Genomic DNA, 19,862 nt, shown 5'->3' on the forward strand with positions numbered 1-19,862 from the left:
AGAACAGAATTATCAGAAAAAATTTTCCTGAGCTGCAATTGTTTCCAGAACTCCGTGTAAACAAGTACTTTATCCAAACAATATTTTTTCCATGAAGATGCACCCCCCATCAAAAGAGAGTATCAACTACATCACACAGAACTATGCAGTGGCTACGTAATCCTTGCTTGAATCCAGACTGTCTTTACTGAGTTCAAAACATGTCTGTAGTCTCTCTTTACCAGCGTATGGATCTCAGCAGGTGTTTTGCCTGAAGAGTTGTACAACTGTGGGCATTCTGAGAGTAATTAAGTCAAAACTCGTCATATGGTTTCAGCATAAAACTGTTACTGATAGTTTAAATATCTTCTAGCTTTAATTAAGTTTAACTGCCATTACTCAGTCTTATTTAATGTACCACTATTGTAGTTTAATTGCAGATTGACTTTCTTTCCATAACCACTAACTAGCAGTTGGTTTTAAGAGCCCTGTTTTTCTCCCACACTGATAAAAGTCCATTATACAATAAAATCTGGCTTAATTTCAAATAACTTCTGGTCACTGTATATTTTTATTTCATACGTCAGTAGTCATATGTTGATCCTACAACAAGGAAAAAAACAGATATTAAATTAATATACCATAGTTTAATACTGTGTAATCTCTTTACTCTGAGGTGACTTTTGTCACCATGGCATTTGCAATTGGTAGCAGATTCATAATATACACTACCCCTCCAGGAAATAAATCTAAAGCCTGGCATGAATATAATTACTTTTATCTTTACTTTGTGGCTAGAAAAAATGAGCTTCCTGTCACTTTTATTAGTATATACCCTATTCATTTAGGCAGTGCTGAGGGTGAGGGTGGAAACATTTACATGGTAATGGTCTTTAAAAACTTTTCCATTCTCTCCTATAAATGATTTTTTAAGATAGAAGGGAAAAAGTGCATTTTGTTCACAGACAGTAACAGAATTGTGGATTGCACAATGTGGCATTAAATCTATCTCTGTGCTGTAACCCACCATAGACTATGCTGAGATACAATTAATTGGCTTGGGGCTGTGCTTGTACAGGTTTCTAGTTTGGAAACTAGTTCCGGTGGGGCTATGTCAGGAGTCTGCACGGTGTGTTAGATAAGTAACCTTGGACCTTTCTGCTTATCTTCGTCTACTGACTCTTTGCCACTGTGTGTTGTTTCAGACAGTTGTTTTTTTGTTTTGTTTTGTTTTTAATTTGCATGTACGGTACTTCAAGCAGCAGCCTTGTGTCCCATGACTGAGTCTTCTCTGCAGCACAGTAAGACAAAACACAGGAAAACATAGACAATGTCAAGCAGGTTAGTTCCTGTCAGATATAAGAAATATGTAGTTATCTCCATTCTGAAGTTGCCATAGGCCTGTTTGGTCCCTGGAAACATTCCAGCCACCCTAAGAGTTGCCCTAACTTGTACCATAATTGCTGTTTCCCATAGGATTTTTCAGCACTATGCACAAGAAGTAGTGAAGAACATCTTTGCCACACCTCAGACTGCTTTCATGCTGGCTTACTCACTGAAAGGTACTTAGCAAATAATACCAGACTAGTCATTTCTTCATTAGTTAAGAAAACCTCTTGTGGTACAGTTTTTTTTTCAGGAATGTGAAGAGAAGTGAAAGGGGAGAGACAGTGACAGCCATGATGTATTAATGAAATCTACTAAAACAAAAATCTCTGGTTCTTCTCCTGGGCCTGGAATGAAAGTTCTTCCAGCAAATCACTTCTGTCCTATATTTAAGACATGTCTATTAGTGTGTAATTGCTTCAATTATTGCCTAGTTTAAGTAGCATTTACAAAGTGTTCCTAAATCTTTGCAGAGACCCATGCAAATAACTATAGTAATAACAGGTATTACAGAAATACAACCACATCCTCAATGTCCCTCACTCAGCAAGTAAAAGCTGGGAAAAAAAATAATTTGATTTAATTGGGACACCCAGAATGTGATGCTTTTTCATAAGTATTCTGAGTCATTACCTCAGCTTGCAATGATTGCCCAACAGTCCTTCATTCTTTGCATCACTCCTTTTGCCATTTCCTAAAGTGACAACATTTCTAATTCTTCTGTTTATCTGCATGTAATCTGGCTAATGTGCCATTCTCAGACAAGTTTTATTATTGTGTGAGTACAAGAGGAAACAGGAAGGGAAGCAAGTTGGAGCAAACTTTGTGTTTGCTCGTGACGAGATACAGTGTTGGCATGCTACTTCAGCCTGAGAATATAAATTACTGGGTACAGTTGCAGCACTTTTGAAAGAAGCCTGAAGGCTTCCCCTTCAGTTTTTATCTTTCCTCTTAACAAACAGTACATCACAAGTAAAATTTCTCCTCTCTCTCACTGAGCTGTTTTTTGGACACAATGCATATGTATTTAGACCTTAAGAGAGTTCTGTACAAACAGGCGTGGTTAGCATTGAATCACTGCACACACTTCTGGGCAATAAAAGAGAGCATTTAAATAACTAGCATATAAGCACTAGGTGTATTGAATGAAAATCATATTGAATCATCTACATAGTAAAGAAAAAAATTATTCAGCTGTTTCATCCCTGAAAATAGGTACCTCATTAATGACTGATAAACTACTATGCCAAACAGGTAATACTGGTGAGATTGAAATGGAAAAAATGACAGTCATGGGACAGAGCAAAACATGCCATGGGAAAATGAACTGACCTGCTATGATGACTCACATTCAGCTAACCAATGTTAGTGTAGTCTGAGCTCTGTTAAAAGTGGAAGACGCAGATGCTAGAAATAAATGTAGACATAGAGGTAGAGACAGAATATACAAAAACACAAGCCTGAAAGTAGACAGATGCATGTACATCTGGTGTTACTGGAGTTTCAGAAACGTGAAGGATTCTCCTGGTAAATAAGCTGTTGACACTGTGAAATTCATTTGCTGTCCCAGAGTGACTCCAAGGACAATTTTATATCAGTTATGCCTAGTCATTGTCAAATGCCTAGCTAAGTAGCTTGTAGCTGGCTAAGTAGCTTGTAGCTGGCTAAGTAGCTGGCTGATCACAAAAGTGGCTATTGATAAACCTGTCATATGTGCATGAAGAATGGATGTTAATTAAACATTCATTTAGACATAATATTTGAAGCAGGAATATACTGTCCTGTGTTTCTTGAAATATTTTATTTGTGCATGTCAACATCTCTGTATCTGGAAGTAAAGTAAACAGTTTTAAGCTGTCAGGCTTACTAGTTTGAAAGGAATGCTATATCACAGTTTATACCAATCAGCGTGAATGAAAGAAATGTTGCATACACAAATCCAATGAACATGTCTGATTTCACAGAGCAAAATATCACAGTTAAGAAACCTTATTTTTTTTTCCCCTAAAAGTGACTCATTACACACATTTCTGTTTGCCCACATGCCATTAAGAACTTCCAGGAACATCAGAGAGAATGCGAAGCAGACAAACCTGGGAATTCAAGAGGTGAGCACTAGGGATAATCTCCTGAGCTTTGCAGAGCATAATTTGCATGATGAATTCCTTACAGTAACATTTTACCTGCTGGTATTAATCAAGGTGTGTCCAGATATGTCATGCCAAGATGAATCAGATATGTGACAACCAGTGGACTGGAATCTGCCCTAATTTATATAACTTCTTCAAAGGCATTGTTGGCTGAAGTGCAGTCCCCTAACACAAGCTGGCTCATCCAGTGTCTCTCAAGCTCTCAAACTCTCTCCTTTAATGTCTGAGTCAGACTCTGTGATGTCCTGTGGATGTCCTACCATGATGAAAAAGCAACTCTAGTCACACTTATCTGCTTTCATGAAAAAAAAAGAAAAAAAAAAAAACAACAAAGATTTAGAAAAAGACTCGTACTATAAAAATGCTCTTGATCAAACCATCCTCCCCTTCACTTTTTCCATGCAATTCAAGCATGCTGCTAATGCTGTATTTTGTTGCCTGTCTGCACCACAAATGTCCATGTATGGCCAGTAGAACAATCAAATAGATTAAACCACATTTTTTGCATTTTACTTTTGAAGTCTGTGCCAGTCTGAGCTTGGATATCCTTTGTCCTTCAAACATTGCAAAGCAAGAATTCTTAGGAGGAGTCCTCTGGCAGTGTTGTTGGCAAATCCTGTTGCCATCCCTGGGTTTTTGTGGCTGCATAAACTTTGCAAAAGAGTAGTCTATAATGGCTTTTGTTACATTATGTAACAGAAACTTTGTTCTGATTCATTACTTTTGGAATGTGTAAGATAAAAACCTAATATTATGTTAAGTTTAACAGCAGGATACAATGATCTTTGCTGCTTTCAGAAGTTGATTCCCTGTATTGTTATTAGTGGTGGCTCTTTGTAAGACTGGCAGTGCGGGCATTAATGACATGTCTTGAACTGGGAAAAAGCACAAACCCCTCCCTGCATGTGCTATTGAACAGCCATGCTCTCAGGGTCTTCTGTGTTTTGTTTGATCTTTGCCCTTTTTTCAAGATCTCAGACTGTTGTGGAGTTGTTTCCACCAAATTGGGCCCACATTCCTGTTTTTCCTCTACTGCATTTGTGGGGAGCAGTTCATTCAACTCACATGCTAGATGGAGAAACCTTGATATTTACAGCTTTAAAATCAGGTTCTTTCTTTTCTCTTTGCATCCTTGCCACCATCCTTGGATGTTGAATTAGGCCTTGGCCCCTGCTGCTGTCTCTGAATACTGCCCCAGCAGTATGGCAGGCTCTACCCTCTGACTGTGAGCTCCTTTCTGTGTAACAGATTTCATCCACACAGTGCCAATGGCAATGTGCATGGGCAGGGACGCAGAGGACAGATCCATAGGAGCATGCTCAAGAGTGGGTCTGGTTTTAGATTTAACACCACACTTGTAAAACCCTGCAACTTTACTGAGTAGGTGGAGCACAGCCTCGTGTTGCTTGTCTCAACATGTAGGTGGTGAGTAACACAGCAACAAGGGAGGAGCTGCACTACACATTTGGCCGGTCGTGGCAGCTGGTGCAGTAGCGGAGGCAGATGCCCCCAGCTAGAGGACAGACGCTTCCTGCATCACACATGAGCGACAGGCTTGTCTCCGTCAGGGGAACAATGGTGATTATGGTCTTCTCAAAATAGAAGGCTGCCTTGTGCAGTGAGGCACCTGACAATATTTGGACTGCAACTTACTACAGGTTCTTCCCTACTTGAAGTGCTGAAAATATAATCCTTTGCTGTCTGTACAGAGGGCTAGTGTGCAGCTTAGCGGTGTGAACCTCCCACTCACCATAAAAAGAGACCTTATAACCACAGATCCGAATTTCAGCAGTGCTTTTTGGGTGAACTTCAAGTGAAGGTATTTCTGTCAAGATCTTATTTACCGTCTCACTTGCTCCACATAGCAAGATGTGATCTCTCTATGCTAGTGCATATGTTGCTGTGTAATGACTGACTGCCTAACTACCTACATCCATTCCAGATCTATTTCAAGCAATGTGAAGTGATTTCTAACTGAGTATTTTATAAGATGTTTCAGCATAAGAAATACTTCAAATAGAAAATACTATTAAAATAAATGCTAAGTGAAAGATGACTTATAAAGGATCTTCCTCAATTAAGCAGATGTAATTTCTTTCATATCTTCAATGTAATAAACCTCCTGGTCTTCAAATTAAACATGGAGTTTTCTAGTCTAACTTTGTACTTGTCATGTTGTAAAAGGCTTTTTTTTTTTTTTTTTTTTTTTTTTTTTTTTCATTAAATATACAGGCAAAAACAGTATAAAATTTAATCACACATTGCAAAACACCAACAAAGGAAAATATTATTTTCTGCTTCTTTGAAGGCTACTTTGATGCAAAAATATTTGAATTGGATTTATCATGTATTCAGACAATTTTTTTAATAAAACATTAAATAAAATGTTTTAAATAAAGAAAGCAATATTTTACTATGAATAAAACAAAGTTGTCGCTTTAGGTACACCCTGTATTGCAATAATTAAAAGACTGAAAGTTACTCAGCTATCTGTCATCTATTGTCTTACTTCCCATTATTGACTTAATTTTTAATTGAAAAAAAGATTTAAGTGAAAACTTCCTGGCTTTCAGATCTTAAGGGGAAGCTTAATTGGCCAAATTTTGTAAGAGCAATTTGTAAAATCAAAAACTCATCTCTATTCTGGCATGAATTAAAAACACGTATTTAATTTTAATTTGTTTCTTATTTTAAAATTGGAAGCAGTAAAACCACAGCACAATTAGGGGAATGATGTATAGGAAGAGCTTCTGTTTTGAGGTCATTAATACTTTATTCTTTTAACTTTTAATTAAAGATGTGATAACATAAGAATGCTATCCATCTCCTGTTGGGGCTTCTGAAATCCTATGACAATTCAAGGAAATATTCATAGCAAGAATGAGTGCAATGTAATGCAAAATTTAGCCCATTATCACAAAAAGCAGACATTCAATTTTTCACCTGCTTCTAAAGCAATACAACAGGTACCTTGTTTTACATTCCTAGGGATAAAAATTATTTTAAAACATGTAATTTACATATGCAAAATTGAATTAACAGTTTACTGAGTAACATCAACGCTAAACAAAGATAGAACAAATCTTTTCCTTCTTTCAACAAACTTTCAGAGGAAGGCTGTGGACATTTTTCAAACCACACACCATAAACACTGCACCAAAGTGTTGGCTACAGAGTTTCATGCCAAAGTCTAAGTCAAATAATCATGCACGACTTTGGATTTTTCAGAAAATTATATGTAAGGTTGGACTCAGTAAATGGCTGTGCATATGTCCAGCATCAAATCACAATGATATTGCCTCTCCTTATACATAACTGCCCCTCAAGGTAAGTATCTTTATAAACACAGATATACTGACTTGTATCAGTGTGTTAGAAATGGCTCAGGATTCAAATTAGGATTAAATAAAAAAATAGGATTTATTAAAAGAATATAAAGGAATAGAGGTAAGCAAACAACGCTGGGTGCACCGTGAGTCTCCGCTCCACCAGGACGCACACCAGTTACATCAAGTAGCTGATTTTTATGCTCCTAGACTAATACATATTCATTACTACTTCTAAAAAAAACAGATTATTATAATTAGCTTCCGGGGTCCAGTCCCTCCTACTGGAGCATGCGCATCAGTCTCCTCTGGGGGTCTCTAGGGGTCTTTCATGCTGAAGGCTCGTAGTCTTCCTCTCCAAGTCCTTCCCCTTTGTACACCTTTGGCACCGTACCAAGTTTATAGAACATTTTCTGCAGGTCTTGTCTCCCAGCCATCCTCCTTCAGCTTCTTTTTTCTTCTTAATCTCTTGGCCACCTGGCCAGATACCAGAGGTTTGCATAGTATCCCATAACAGTCACTAGTTGTTATCAGTTGTTCTGTAACCCCCAGACATCAAACACAAATAGCTTTCTTATTGACACTTCATGAGTAATTAAAACATTCTTCACCAGCCATTCACAGGGACAGTCACACCTATAGCAGTGTTAAGTTAATCTCGAAGAAGACAAAAAAAGGCTGTAACTGTTAGAAATAGAAGTCTGGAATAACAAAGGCAAACAGGTTCATAAATTTGAGGAGTATTTTCTGAAGACTTGATAAATTGACTAGAATGAGGGGGAGACTGGGACACACTGCATCTGTGGTTCAAGAATTAAATTGCCAGTGCAGAGCCCAGAGGCAGACAGGACTGTTCTTTATGGACACGAATTGTTAAAACATTCCTAACAAGTGTATATATAGCAGTGCACATTTATGCTTTGCCTAGTATCAAGATAATTTCCTATACAAACATTTCATCTTTTTAAGTAGAAAGTGTGTATCTGGAGGCAGAGTGTGACTTTACCTTAGTATAAAGTATATAGGACTATGACAATATAAGTAAACAGAAAGCAGTTTTATTCAATGCATTGCAAGAAGCATTTTATGCTTATATTGACATGTCTTGTGCTAATCCTGACCTTCAGCTTCTGTGAGATGTTCTAATAGCCTCTCAACTGTTTAGTAATGTATGTTGCTGCTGCCTTCTACAAGCTGTTTTGCTCTGTAAATCTTCTAAAACCACAGTGATATGAATAATGTAAGCAGGAAAAAACAACCATGTTTTAAAAATCTTATAGGATTATAAATCTTTTGAGTGGAACATGATTTTACCACATTTTTTTAATAGGATATATAGTTTAGCAATGATTTTGGTGCTTATTATGAGGACCCAATACCACATAACTTGATGTGGAACAGTTAAAAACTATTTCTTCTTGTTAATGTGGTGTATTTGACTAACAAACACAGGTGTTATTTTATGTGATAGGTAATATGGCATATTTCTGAAGCCTGCTGAGGCTTGAAGAAAACTCTAGGTAAGCTGCACTCTAATTGGCCTAGTAGCTAATATTTTGTAACCACTTATTGAAAATACTGTATTAATGCTGGTTGGATTCCCTGCTTGCTCCACTCTAGACCATCTACAATGCATCATGTAAAATTATTTACCTAGGTCAACAATTTCCAGGCCTTGCATAACTTCTCTATCTTTCATAACCGATCTAAGTTAATATTACTTCACCTCTATCTTCAACCTTCTCTGATGCCTGCTTTTGCTCCTGCTTGATATTTGTTTTATCCACTAGCTTATTGTCCTTGCCACCAGCTATGCATTTGATGCTCTTTTTATTCTATTTCATTATGCCAGAACTCTCTTTTCAAGTAAAAGACATACTTATTATCTTTATTTAGTTTGTGCTTGAAATGCAACTTCGTTGGAATCACCATGATACAACACTGTTTAGCCTAAGTAAGAGCACTGACAGTACTGATTTAGACCTGTTTTCCCTGATCTCCATTCTTTCACTTCTTCCTGACCTGTATCACGCTTGGAATTTAGACTGAAGATGTGTTTTTCTTATTCAGTGCTGGAACAGCAGGAGGGTGGTATTTAGAACGTTCTTGTGAACATGGCTCTGCAAGCACAACGACGAGCATGGCCTCTGGCTGACAGAGTTTGCTATCAGTTTATCTTCTGTTTCAGGTCTCTCCTCACCTTTGAGAAATATAAAACCCTAATAAATCAAAATTCAGGAAAAATGGGACTGATCCTCTACATTTTGACATAAAAGGTAAAGGAGTGTTGAATGTGAAGGAAGGGGTAAGAAAGTTTCCATGTCCTGATTATGGAGAAATTTCATTGGCAGATCTTGAGTGTGGTGGAAAAATTATTAAGATTTGAGAGGTCTGACTGTTGGTAAATGTTAACATAGCAACAGGTGTCTTGGTAGTGAAACCAGTATTGCTACTAACAATGCATACCATAAATACTTATTTGATCTAAACAAGAGATAGGATAAATATTATGGGTATCTGGGAGATTATTGCTAGGTGAATGAATAGTTTGGAAACTAAGGTAAATACCATTGAAATCCAATGTAATCTGTAAAGTATCTAAGTAACTGAAAAAGGTAAATAGAGATAAGTAAAGGGACCAATCAGATTAATAAAGGGGTTGTGATTATAGAAGATGGAATAGACATTTATCCAATGAATATGAAGATAACTGATGATTACGAGTATATTATGCAAATGTATGTTTCTAAATTGCATAAATATTTGTTGTGTGAGCAAATTGAATGAAGTTAGATTTGGGCAGACATGCCCCTAACTTCCGGCGCCAAATAAAAGCACTTTCATATAATCACTTTGTGGTTATGTGCCTTCGTGAATGCTAACATGACTAAGAAATTTATCCTCTCAAAAGGAACATTCCCTTTGACCAAAAGCTAGCAGTCTGTGTCTATCTACTAGTTCTGAGCTCAGACATGAGCGGGTGCACCCTGCACAGGCCCGAGCACAGTGTTAGCATTGTGGCAGTTAATAAGGCACTTGAGGAGCCCATGCCTCCCAGGAGGCATCTGTCTACACCAAAATTAAATATATCAGTGACCTTGGTAGTACTTAAATACAGCTAACTTGTTTATGCTGCATTATTTCAAACATTTTAGGGGAAAGCCGTTTTAAACTGGTTCCTTTATACACTAGCATAAATCTGTTGAAGAAGGAAGTATGGTCTGTTGTTTAAAGCACAGGACTCAGAAGATGTAGATTATGTACCCTGCACTGCTAACTACTGACAATGTGGCTTCTTCACACTAAATTGGGAAATAGTACTTAACTGGGCAGAGGTAACATGGAGACAAGTCATTAAAGCTTATAATGATTGTAATAATCAGAATAAGTGCATTAGGGGACGACTACTGACAAGAAATCCATGGGAAAGAAGCAAATTACCTGTATGTTTGAAATTCTGGTAACTTAGAAGCAAAGTGAAATTTCTGTGCTGTGTTGGTGGATGGTTTAGGAATGCAAAATATCAGTGGTTGAATGTATTAAGCAACATCATCTAAAGGTCATCGGGGCTCCAAAGTAAAACTATGATCTCATGGCTACAGTTTTTGCCCTTCCCTGTTCACACCCTTTCTGTGTTTATGACTGTTATGCTGGGAAGTATTAATGGCCTATCTGTCATATATAGGCAGCTGTCTCCCATACATAGGCAGTTGTGCATTGTGTAATGTGTGCATTGTGTAATGATGTGTAGGCTAACTACACCCCATAAGGTGTTGATGCTGGAAACAGGGAGACAACAACCTGGCTAACTCTATCTTGAGGCTGATCAGGATCTGAGCTTGTGAGGGTGGAGGTGTTTCCTGGGACTGGAAAATGCCATCAGGGCAAGTCTGACTCAGGCTCAGAGACTGAATGCTTATGGGGCAATAAAACCTGGGGAAAAAAAGCAGTGAGGAAGTCACATACCAAGACATGACTAAGGTGGGACAGCTTACTTTCTGTATTCATTGAATGGTAAAATTCCTTAATATTCCTCTTTTTTTTTTATTTTTATTTTATTTTTTTTTTTAATGTAAAATCAAGGCAACTACTATGTGTTTTGGATTCAGCTATGAGGAATTGATTGAGGTGTTTACTCCGTGTGGGGCACCAACACAAATATATGAAAATACACCAGATATAACATATGTTGACATATATTTTTATTTATTATTTATTTATTTTGTGAATGCAGTAAAGGTTTGCAGCAGAAGCAAGTTGGCAAGGCTGTAAATACCTGGCTCACCACTCAGGCCCGTGCAGGCAGCAGCAGGAAGATGACCTCATCTCCTCCCCCCCATGCCAGTGACCTGCAGCTCTGGATTGTGTACAGCAGCTGCTAATGCTGGAGAAGCTGCCCAACCCAGTGGCAACAGTAGCAGCTAGGGCAGACTTCCCAGGCTCCACCCTCTTTCTCTGACATTCATCAGATAACAAAGAAGGTCACCCTCCTTGGGTTTGTGATATATGGAGTAATAATTCGTGTCAAGAAGATGGTTGATAAAGAAGGGGGAGATGTGGGAGTGTGGCCATGGGGGTCGACAAGCCCCATGGTTGGTGATAACATCAGATTCTTAGGGATGAGGCCATCAGGAATGTAAAGAGCTTAGAGGAAGCATGTAAAGAGCTTAGAGGAAGCAAAGAAAGGTGATTAAGGTGATGCCTTGCCATCTCAGGTTGCTTGTTCTCCCGCCGTTAAGGCACGGAAGTTTCTGGGGGGTTTGCTGGTTGAAACTGTCAAAATTTGTTTTTTTAATGTTATATTATAATCGTATTATTAGTGTGGTTTCAAGGGTTAACGAAATGCGGGAAAAGACGGCCTCGCATGGGTTGGTGTTGATCATGTTTTGTTGCTTTCGGGAGCTTTGTGGAGGGCAGAGCATGTGCAGAAGAAGAGAGAGGCCGTCGAAGCCGCCCCTGTGGTCTGGACGAGATCCAGAAACAAAAGGTTGCTAGTGGTGATGGAGGGGAACCATGAGCCTTCATCCCCATGACCCCAATGAGCACCACCAAGAGACACAGTGCAGGCTCCAAAAGGAGGAGTTTGTGAAAATACTAATTATAATACGAAGTGGGGATAGGTCATACCTATGTATAGGCATACTGGGGTTTCTTATGAATATGTGAAAGCAATGTTCTATATATATTTAGAAAGTTCGACGGTTGGGTGTGTGTGTCGGTAGAGCATAGACTCCCCACGCACCCAGCACTGTTTACTTGCCTTTTTTAAATATCACTAAATTCCGACTGAGTTGTATCTTCATTTATAACAGGTTCACCTCCAAATAGGAAACAATCACTGATTTTATAGCAGAACTCGTGATCAGTTTGTAGCAAAATGTGAGACGCAGAGCAAACCCTTTAACCCCATTTTAAAAATACTTTTACCACTCCCTTTTTTGGTATCATTACTCATGGATTAAGCAGTAAGAAAATAGCAGGCTCACAACTTTAGCTGTCTGAAACAAGAAATGGGGAGCAAGAAAAAAGATCAAACATTCCTTTTTAGCCGTCATTCGAGCAAGCCTCACAGTCTGCCTGCCTTGCGTATTTGAGCCACACAGGGCTGATTCAGCAGAAAGTGAGCACAATGTGCATGACATATCCTCAGCCACGGAAACACATGAAAATGCCCTTTAGCACAAGATTTCATGGAACTGCTGATGGTTTGAGGTGGGAATGGGCCTCGGGAGGCCACCATGTCCAAGCTCTCTGCTCAAGCAGGGACACCTGGAGCTGCTTGCCCAGGGCCATGTCCAGGCAGCTTTTGAAGATCTTCAAGAAGGAGGCTCCAAAATCTCTCTGGGCAGCCTGTGACAAAGCTCTGTCACCTGCACAGTGAAAAAGTGTTTCCTGATGTTCAGAGGAGCCTTCTTTGTTCGTTTGTGCCCACTGCCTCTTGTCCTGGCACTGGGCACCACTGACAAGAGCCTGGCTCCATCCTCTTTGCACCCTCCTTTCAACTATTTATTGGTGAGATCCCCCGGAGGTATTTATATCCCCCTGAGCCTCCTTTCACCCAGGCAGAGCAGCTCCCTGACTCTGTCTCCCTGACTGCAGAGGTGCTCCCGTCCCTTTCCCACCTCCACCACCCTTTCGACAAATGCTTCCAGCGCCCTTTGATGATTTTTTTTTTTTTTTTAGTGAGTGATGCCACGACCCTTTTGGAGCGACTCCAGCACTCCCTACAGAGAACTAATGTATGAATTTATTTAAAAAGACAGTTTTCACTGCGAGTTGTACATAGGACCCTATCCCACCCCTCATCCCGGCAGCGGTTCGTGCCGCATGCGCAGGGAAGATACGCGGTGGGAGATGAGGGAGGGCTGCGTGCCCACGCTGCATCGGGAGCGCTTGCAGCAATCCCGGAAGCGTGGGGTGGCGGTAGCGGAGCAGCGGTAGCTGGAGCCGCCTTGGGCCGCGCTCCCCTCCTCTCTGCTCCCTCCCGCTCCCCTCCACTCCCCCCTCCCGCCCCCCCGAGCCGCCCGGCCATGACGAACTTCATCTCGGTGCAGCTGAAGAAGGCCTCGGAGGTGGACTTGGCCAAGCCGCTGTGCAAGTTCATCCAGCAGAGCTACCCGGGCGGCGACGCCCAGGCCGAGCACTGCCGCGCCGCCGAGGAGCTCAGTAAGCTCCGCAAGAGCGCGCTGGGCCGCCCGCTCGACAAGCACGATGCCTGCCTCGACACCCTCCTCAGGTACGGCACGGCACGGCACGGCACGGCACGGCCCGCGTCGGGGGGGCCGCCCGCCGGCCTCGGGGCAGGGCCGAGAGAGAGGGAGGGCTTGGGGGGTGGGGAGGGAGGAGGAAGCAGAGGAAGAAGAGGAGGAGGAGGATGTGGAGGAAGAAGAAGAGAAGGAGGAGGAGCACGAGGAAGCAGAGGAAGAAGAGAACGAGGAGGAGGATGCCACCACACCAACTTCCCTTTTCGAGTGCCTCCAGCGTACTGGTTACCCTTGGTTCTGACTTGGGGAAAACGGATTCCACAATCAATAAGATTGTAAAGTAGGTATGTTTATTCAGCGCTGGGCAGCACAGGAGATAGTCCCACCAAAGTCATGTGTGCCTGATGCAGCAATTTGCCATGGTTATATGCAGCAGAGTTACATATGCATGAAGTTTCACAATACGCCTATACATATTCATAACTTGTCCCTGCTTTATATTAAAATTAGTTCCAAGGAGTAATTTCCATAAACTCCTCCCATCTGCGCTTGCACAGTGTGTCCTGGTGGTGGTCGTTGGGGGTCGTGGGGATGAAGATTGATGACTCTTCCTCATCACAGCTAGTTGACCTCTTGTCTTTGTGCAGATTCAATTGCTCTTTGGCTCTTGTCCATCCGCAGGGCCAGTTTCTACCAGCTTCTTAAGATAGGCACACACTCTTATTAGGGGACTGACCTTGGTAAGGGGCCCAAGGCTTCTTGCTTTAGTTAATTTGCACAATGCACCATAGTTAGCAAAGACACTAAGTAGCATCCTAGTTTAATGCTGTCAGCGCTCTGTCTCTACTTGATAAGATTCTCTTAACTCCCTCTCTCAGTTCTCTGTAGAAGTCAAGGGGCTGGCCATATTTCCTTCAGCCCCCCCAGCTTTCACACCTTCCTTCAGCATGCACTGGCACTGTGATGTTTTTGCATGGTCACGTTGGTATTTTCTGCTACACTTAGTGTGGTGAAGGGAGTTTGGGTAGTGCCTCCTTCCTGCAGGGACTGCCAGAGGTTAAGTGAGCAGAAGGTGATGCTAAGCCTTCTGCTTGTTGAACTGCACCAAGGCTACCGCTGTTGGAATAACTGCCCCATCATCTACAAAAACATACCTTCTTTCCCATCTCTGTAACATTAATGGTTTGCAGCCTTGGTTTACTGTGTTAATCCCATTCTTTTTCTCTGGGTGGGAAACATTTCAAGCCCATCATAGCTTAAATCACTGAATTCACTGTGATTAACCTAGTGAATGAACCCCCTGGTACAGACATCACTTTGCAAAGTTGGAATCAAAAATTTGAAGTACCAAAATATGTCTAGCCTAAACCTCCCCTGCCTCAGCTTAACACCATTCCTGTGGGTCTTATCACTGGTCACTAAAGAGTATAGATCGGCGCCTGTCCCTCCACTCCCCCTCGTTAGGAAGCTGTAGACTGTGATGAGGTCTCCTCTCAGCCTCCTCTTCTCCAGGCTGAACAGGCCCAGTGCCCTCAGCCGCTCCTCATATGTCTTCCCTTCTAGTCCCTTCACCATCTTCATAGCCCTACTGTGGACACTCTCCAACAGTTTAATGTCCTTTTTGTACTGTGGTGCCCAGAACTGCACGCAGTACTCAAGGTGAGACTGCACCATCGCAGCTTAGACTGGGACAAGCACCTCCCTTGACTGTCTAGCGATGCTGTGCTTGATGCATTCCAGGATACCATTGGCCTTCCTGGCTGCCATATTTGACTGCTGGCTCATATTCAACTTGCTGCCAACCACAACCCCCAGATCTCTCTCTGCAGGGCTGCTCTCCAGTGTCTTGTCACCCAGTCTGTACATATAGCCAGGGTTGCCCCATCCCAGGTGCAGGACCCAGCACTTGCCTTTGTTAAACTTCATGCGGTTGGTGATTGCACAGCTCTCCAATCTGTCCAGATCTCTCTGCAAGGCCTTGCCACCCTCATCAGAGTCCACAGCTCCTCCAAGTTTGGTGTCATTGGCAAATTTGCTGAAAACACCTTCTAATCCTACATCCAAATCGTTTATAAAAATGTTGAAGAGGACTGGCCCTAAAATGGAGCCTTGAGGGACCCCACTGATGACCATCTGCCAGCCTGATGTGGCCCCATTAACCACAACCCTTTGAGCCCTGCCCGTCAGCCAATTGCTCACCCATCGTATGATGTTTTTGTTAAGTTGTATGCTGGACATTTTGTCCAGTCGGATCCTATGGGAAACTCAAAAGCCCTGCTGTCGTGGTTTAACCCGGCCGGCAGCTAAACACCACGCAGCCGTTCGCTCACCCTCCCCCTCCCTCTCTGGGACGGGGGAGAGAAATGGAAAGTGAAGCCCGTGAGTTGAGATAAAGACAGTTTAATAAGACAGGAAAATAATAATAACAAAAGTAATAATAACAATAATAATAATAATAATAATAATAATACAATGGTGATAATAGGAAAATAATAATAATATGTACAAACAAGTGATGCACAATGCAATTGCTCACCACCCGCTGACCGATGCCCAGCCTAACCCCGAGCAGTCCGGCCCCCTTCCCCCGGCTAGCCACCCCTATATATTGTTTAGCATGACGTCAGATGGTATGGAATACCCCGTTCTCCCCGGCAACAATTAAACCATCAGGGTGTTATCAGCACTCTTCTCATCCTACGCCAAAACACAGCATTCCACCAGCTACTAGGAAGAAAATTAATTCTGTTCTAACTGAAACCAGGACACCTGCTCAAGTCCAAAAAGATCACATCAGCTGCTTTCCCTTGGTTGACTAGCTGGGTGATCTTATTATAAAAGGAAATCAAATTTGTTGGGCAGGACCTACCCCTCATGAACCCATGTTGGCTGGGACCAATGACTGCATTGTCCTCCAGGTGCGCTTCGATAACTTCAAGGATCATCTTCTCCACAGTTTCATCAGGCACTGACATGAGAGTGACAGGCCTGTAATTACTAGGGTCTTCTTTCTTGCCCTTCTTGGAAACTGGCACATTTGCCAGCTTACAGTCTACTGGAACCTCTCCAGATTCCCAAGACTATTGAAACATAATTGAGAGAGGTCCCATGATGACATCAGCCAGCTCTTTAAGCACCCTGAGATGAATCCCATCCGGACCCATGGACGTGTATGGATCCAGGTGCAGCAGCAAATACCGCACATGTTCAGGGTCAGTTGGGAGTTTGTCATTCCCACTGTCATGGTCCTCCAGCTCAGGGCACCTTGGGTCCCGAAACCCATAATCAATATTGAAGACGGAGGTGAAGAAGGCATTAAATGTCTCTGCTTTGTCTATGTCCTTGTCTATGAGGCGACCTTCCCCATCAAGTAGCGGACCTATGTTTTCTTTGTTTTTCCTTTTTCTGTTAACATATCTAAAAAAAACCCTTTTTATTGTTTCCCACAGACGTGGCCAGCTTCAACTCTAATTGGGCTTTGGCCACATGAATTTTCTCACTGCAAACGTGAACAGCGTCCCTGTATTCCTTCCACATCTCCTGATCCTCCTTCCAGCAACCGTACATTTTCTCTTTTTGCCTAAGCTTCAGTAGAAAATCCCAGGTCAGCCAGGCTGACCTTCTGCCCCGCCCACTTCCAATATTTTGGAATTGCCTGATCCTGTGCTTTTAGGAGGCAGTGCTTAGAGATTGACCAGCAGTGATGGACGCCAGTGCCTTCAAAAGCAGTTTCCCAGGGCACCTTGCTGACTAGTTCCCTGAGCAGCCTGAAGTCTGCTTTCCCCATATCCAGGGCTGAAGTTTTGGTGGCAGTTTTCCTTCTGTCGCCATAAATTTTAAACTCAACCACTTCATGGTCATTATGGCTGAGATGGCTGCCAATTGGCACATCCCCCACAAGACCCTCTCTGTTTTCCAGCAACAGATCAAGGAGGACACCTTTCCTAGTTGGCTCCCTTAGTACCTGCACCAAGAAGTTATCATCTAGGTGCTTTAGGAACCTCCTGGACTTGCTCATGTCAGCCATGTGGTGATCCCAGCTGATGTCTGGCAAGTTGAAGTCCCCCATAAGGACAAGGAGAGTTGATCTTGAGGCATCTCTTAGTTCCGCAAATAATAATTCATCAGCGTTGTCGTCCTGGCCAAGTGGTCTTTAATAGATTCCCACAACAACATCCCCTTTATTTGTTCATCCTTTAATCCTTACCCAGAGGCTCTCAACTTTGCCATCACCAACTTGAAGTTCCACACAGTCCAGCCCCTGCTTCACGTACATTGCCATCCCTCCACCTTGCTTACTCTGCCTGTCCCTCCTGAAAAGCCTGTAACCATCTATTGTGACACACCAGCCACAGGACTCATCCCACCAGGTTTCACTTATGCTGATATCATAGTTGTGGGACTGGGCCAAGACTTTTAGCTCATCCATTTTATTCCTTATACTGTGTGCGTTTGTGTAGAAGCACTTCAATGCCTCCCTGCATGCAGTACCTTGTGGAGCAGACTGAAGGACCTCACTAGCACACAGACCCTCTGATTCTAGCTCAACATCCCTTAGCTTATCGCTGGCGTGCCTGGTTTTATCCCTTTCCCCCTTTGACTCTAGTTTAAAGCCCTATCAGCCCTGCTAACTCCTGAGCAAAAATCCTTTTCCCTCTCTGAGAGAGGCGCATCCCATCTGGTACCAGCAGGCCCATTGTTGCGTAGACCTTGCCATGATTAACAAACCCAAAGTTCTGCCGGTTGCACCACTCCCAAAGCCATGTATTAATGTGACGAGTCTGCTTGTCAGCATCAATCCCCACTGTTGGAAGGACAGAGGGAAGCACAACCTGCACCTCTGAACCTTTAACTAGTTGCCCTAAAGCCCTGAAGACCCTTTTGATCACTCTTGGACTTCTCTTTGCTACCTCGTCACTACCAGCCTGAAAGACCAGTAATGGGTAGTAGTCGGTGGGCCTTACGAGGCAAGTGACTTTCCTAGCAATGACTCTCACCCGAGCCCCAGGGATGCAACAGACTTCCCTGTGGGTTGGGTCTGGTCGGCATATTGGGCCCTCTGTCCCTTTCAAAAGGGAGTTCCCCATGACAACAATCCTTCTTTCTTTCTAGACAGAAGATGTAGCAATGCATGGGGTATGTTGCCTTGCCTTAGGCACCCTCTCCAACTGGGACGTGCTTTCACCTACATTGTTGTTTTGACTGTCATATTCTAGAGCTTCATACCTGTTATATAAGGGTAGGTGGGAAGGTGAGGTGGGCAGGGAGGGACAGGGCTCCCCTACCACCCTGAGCAGGAACCTGCTTCCATTGCCCGCCTTGACCTAGGTCCCCACCTACTGCCTGGCGGGATGATGGAACAATTTTTTTTCAGAAAAATAAAAGTAGGTGGGTTTCTTAGGGTGGAGAGAAATGCCAACCATAAACTTGACATGCTCCTGTAATGTTATCATGAACAAGTACAAGCGTTTGATGTTCGCCACTAGAATTTGATTTATAATTATTATAAAGTTAAGAGGAATGGAAAAGAACTCAGTGACGCTGAAGACTTGTAATACACATTACTCCTTTTTATTTTCTTGAGGGTTTATCAAGCCCTCACTGGGTGTTTGGACTATAAAAGCTGTGACTGTGCTGATCATGTTTTACAATATCTCTGTGTTGAGGGATTTTTGAAACAGCAAGGAGGCCATGACTTGCTGCAGCTGAGCAAACCAAGCTACCAGGACGACTATGAGAAGTTCCCATGACAGTGTTCCCACATCGCCCAAATGAGGAATTTAGAAAAATATTGTTGCCAGCAGCTGGCTTCAAGAACGGGATCTATGTGACTGCTAATCACAAGGGGGTTGTTTTCTTGCAGTTGTCTGAGTGTTTTTTACCAATAATCTTGTGTGAGACACTATCCACCCCTGTTAAGTTTGCTATAAAAGTCAGGCTATTTGGGTAATAATGAAGAAGAGCATGATGTGACCATACTAGTGTCTGTTGTGTTTTTGGCCATTCTTCCTGCAACATATGGCGCCCGAACAGGCTGAGACCCACAGATGCTGAGAGACCTGAGAGACGCTGAGAGACTCCGAGCACAGACCTGAACAGAGAGATCGTGGTGAGACACGGAGATAGATACAGAGATCGCGGTGAGATGCAGAGACAGATACAGAGATTACGTAGATAGAGATCGCGGTGAGACGCAGAAAAGTGATGTATTGCGGTGAGACGCGGGACATCCGGGGCCGAGTTGCTACGGGAGATCGGAGGTGTCAGTGGAAACGGCAGACGACCGCCATCGTGTGGTGAGTTGGCACACAGCAGAG

The 19,862-nt window shown here is 42.5% G+C and overlaps 1 protein-coding gene across 2 annotated transcripts; it reads left to right on the plus strand.

The window, feature by feature from the left end:
* Positions 1 to 13,349: 13,349 nt before the first annotated feature.
* On the plus strand, positions 13,350 to 19,685 carry LOC309875608 (programmed cell death 6-interacting protein-like). Of its 2 annotated transcripts, none has more exons than XM_082755233.1 (2): positions 13,350 to 13,577; positions 19,579 to 19,685. In XM_082755233.1, exons 1-2 carry the CDS (start codon positions 13,372 to 13,374, stop codon positions 19,616 to 19,618), a joined length of 246 nt encoding a protein of 81 aa, XP_082611359.1. In that variant the 5' UTR covers positions 13,350 to 13,371; the 3' UTR covers positions 19,619 to 19,685. The 2 variants fall into 2 exon arrangements, with proteins under 2 accessions (XP_082611359.1, XP_082611358.1); XM_082755232.1 differs by lacking the exon at positions 19,579 to 19,685 and adding an exon at positions 18,662 to 18,907.
* The last annotated feature ends 177 nt before the right edge of the window (positions 19,686 to 19,862 follow it).

The sequence above is a fragment of the Aythya marila genome (assembly GCF_965140915.1).
Source record: "Aythya marila genome assembly, chromosome: 2".
Classification (NCBI taxonomy): Eukaryota; Metazoa; Chordata; class Aves; order Anseriformes; family Anatidae; genus Aythya; species Aythya marila.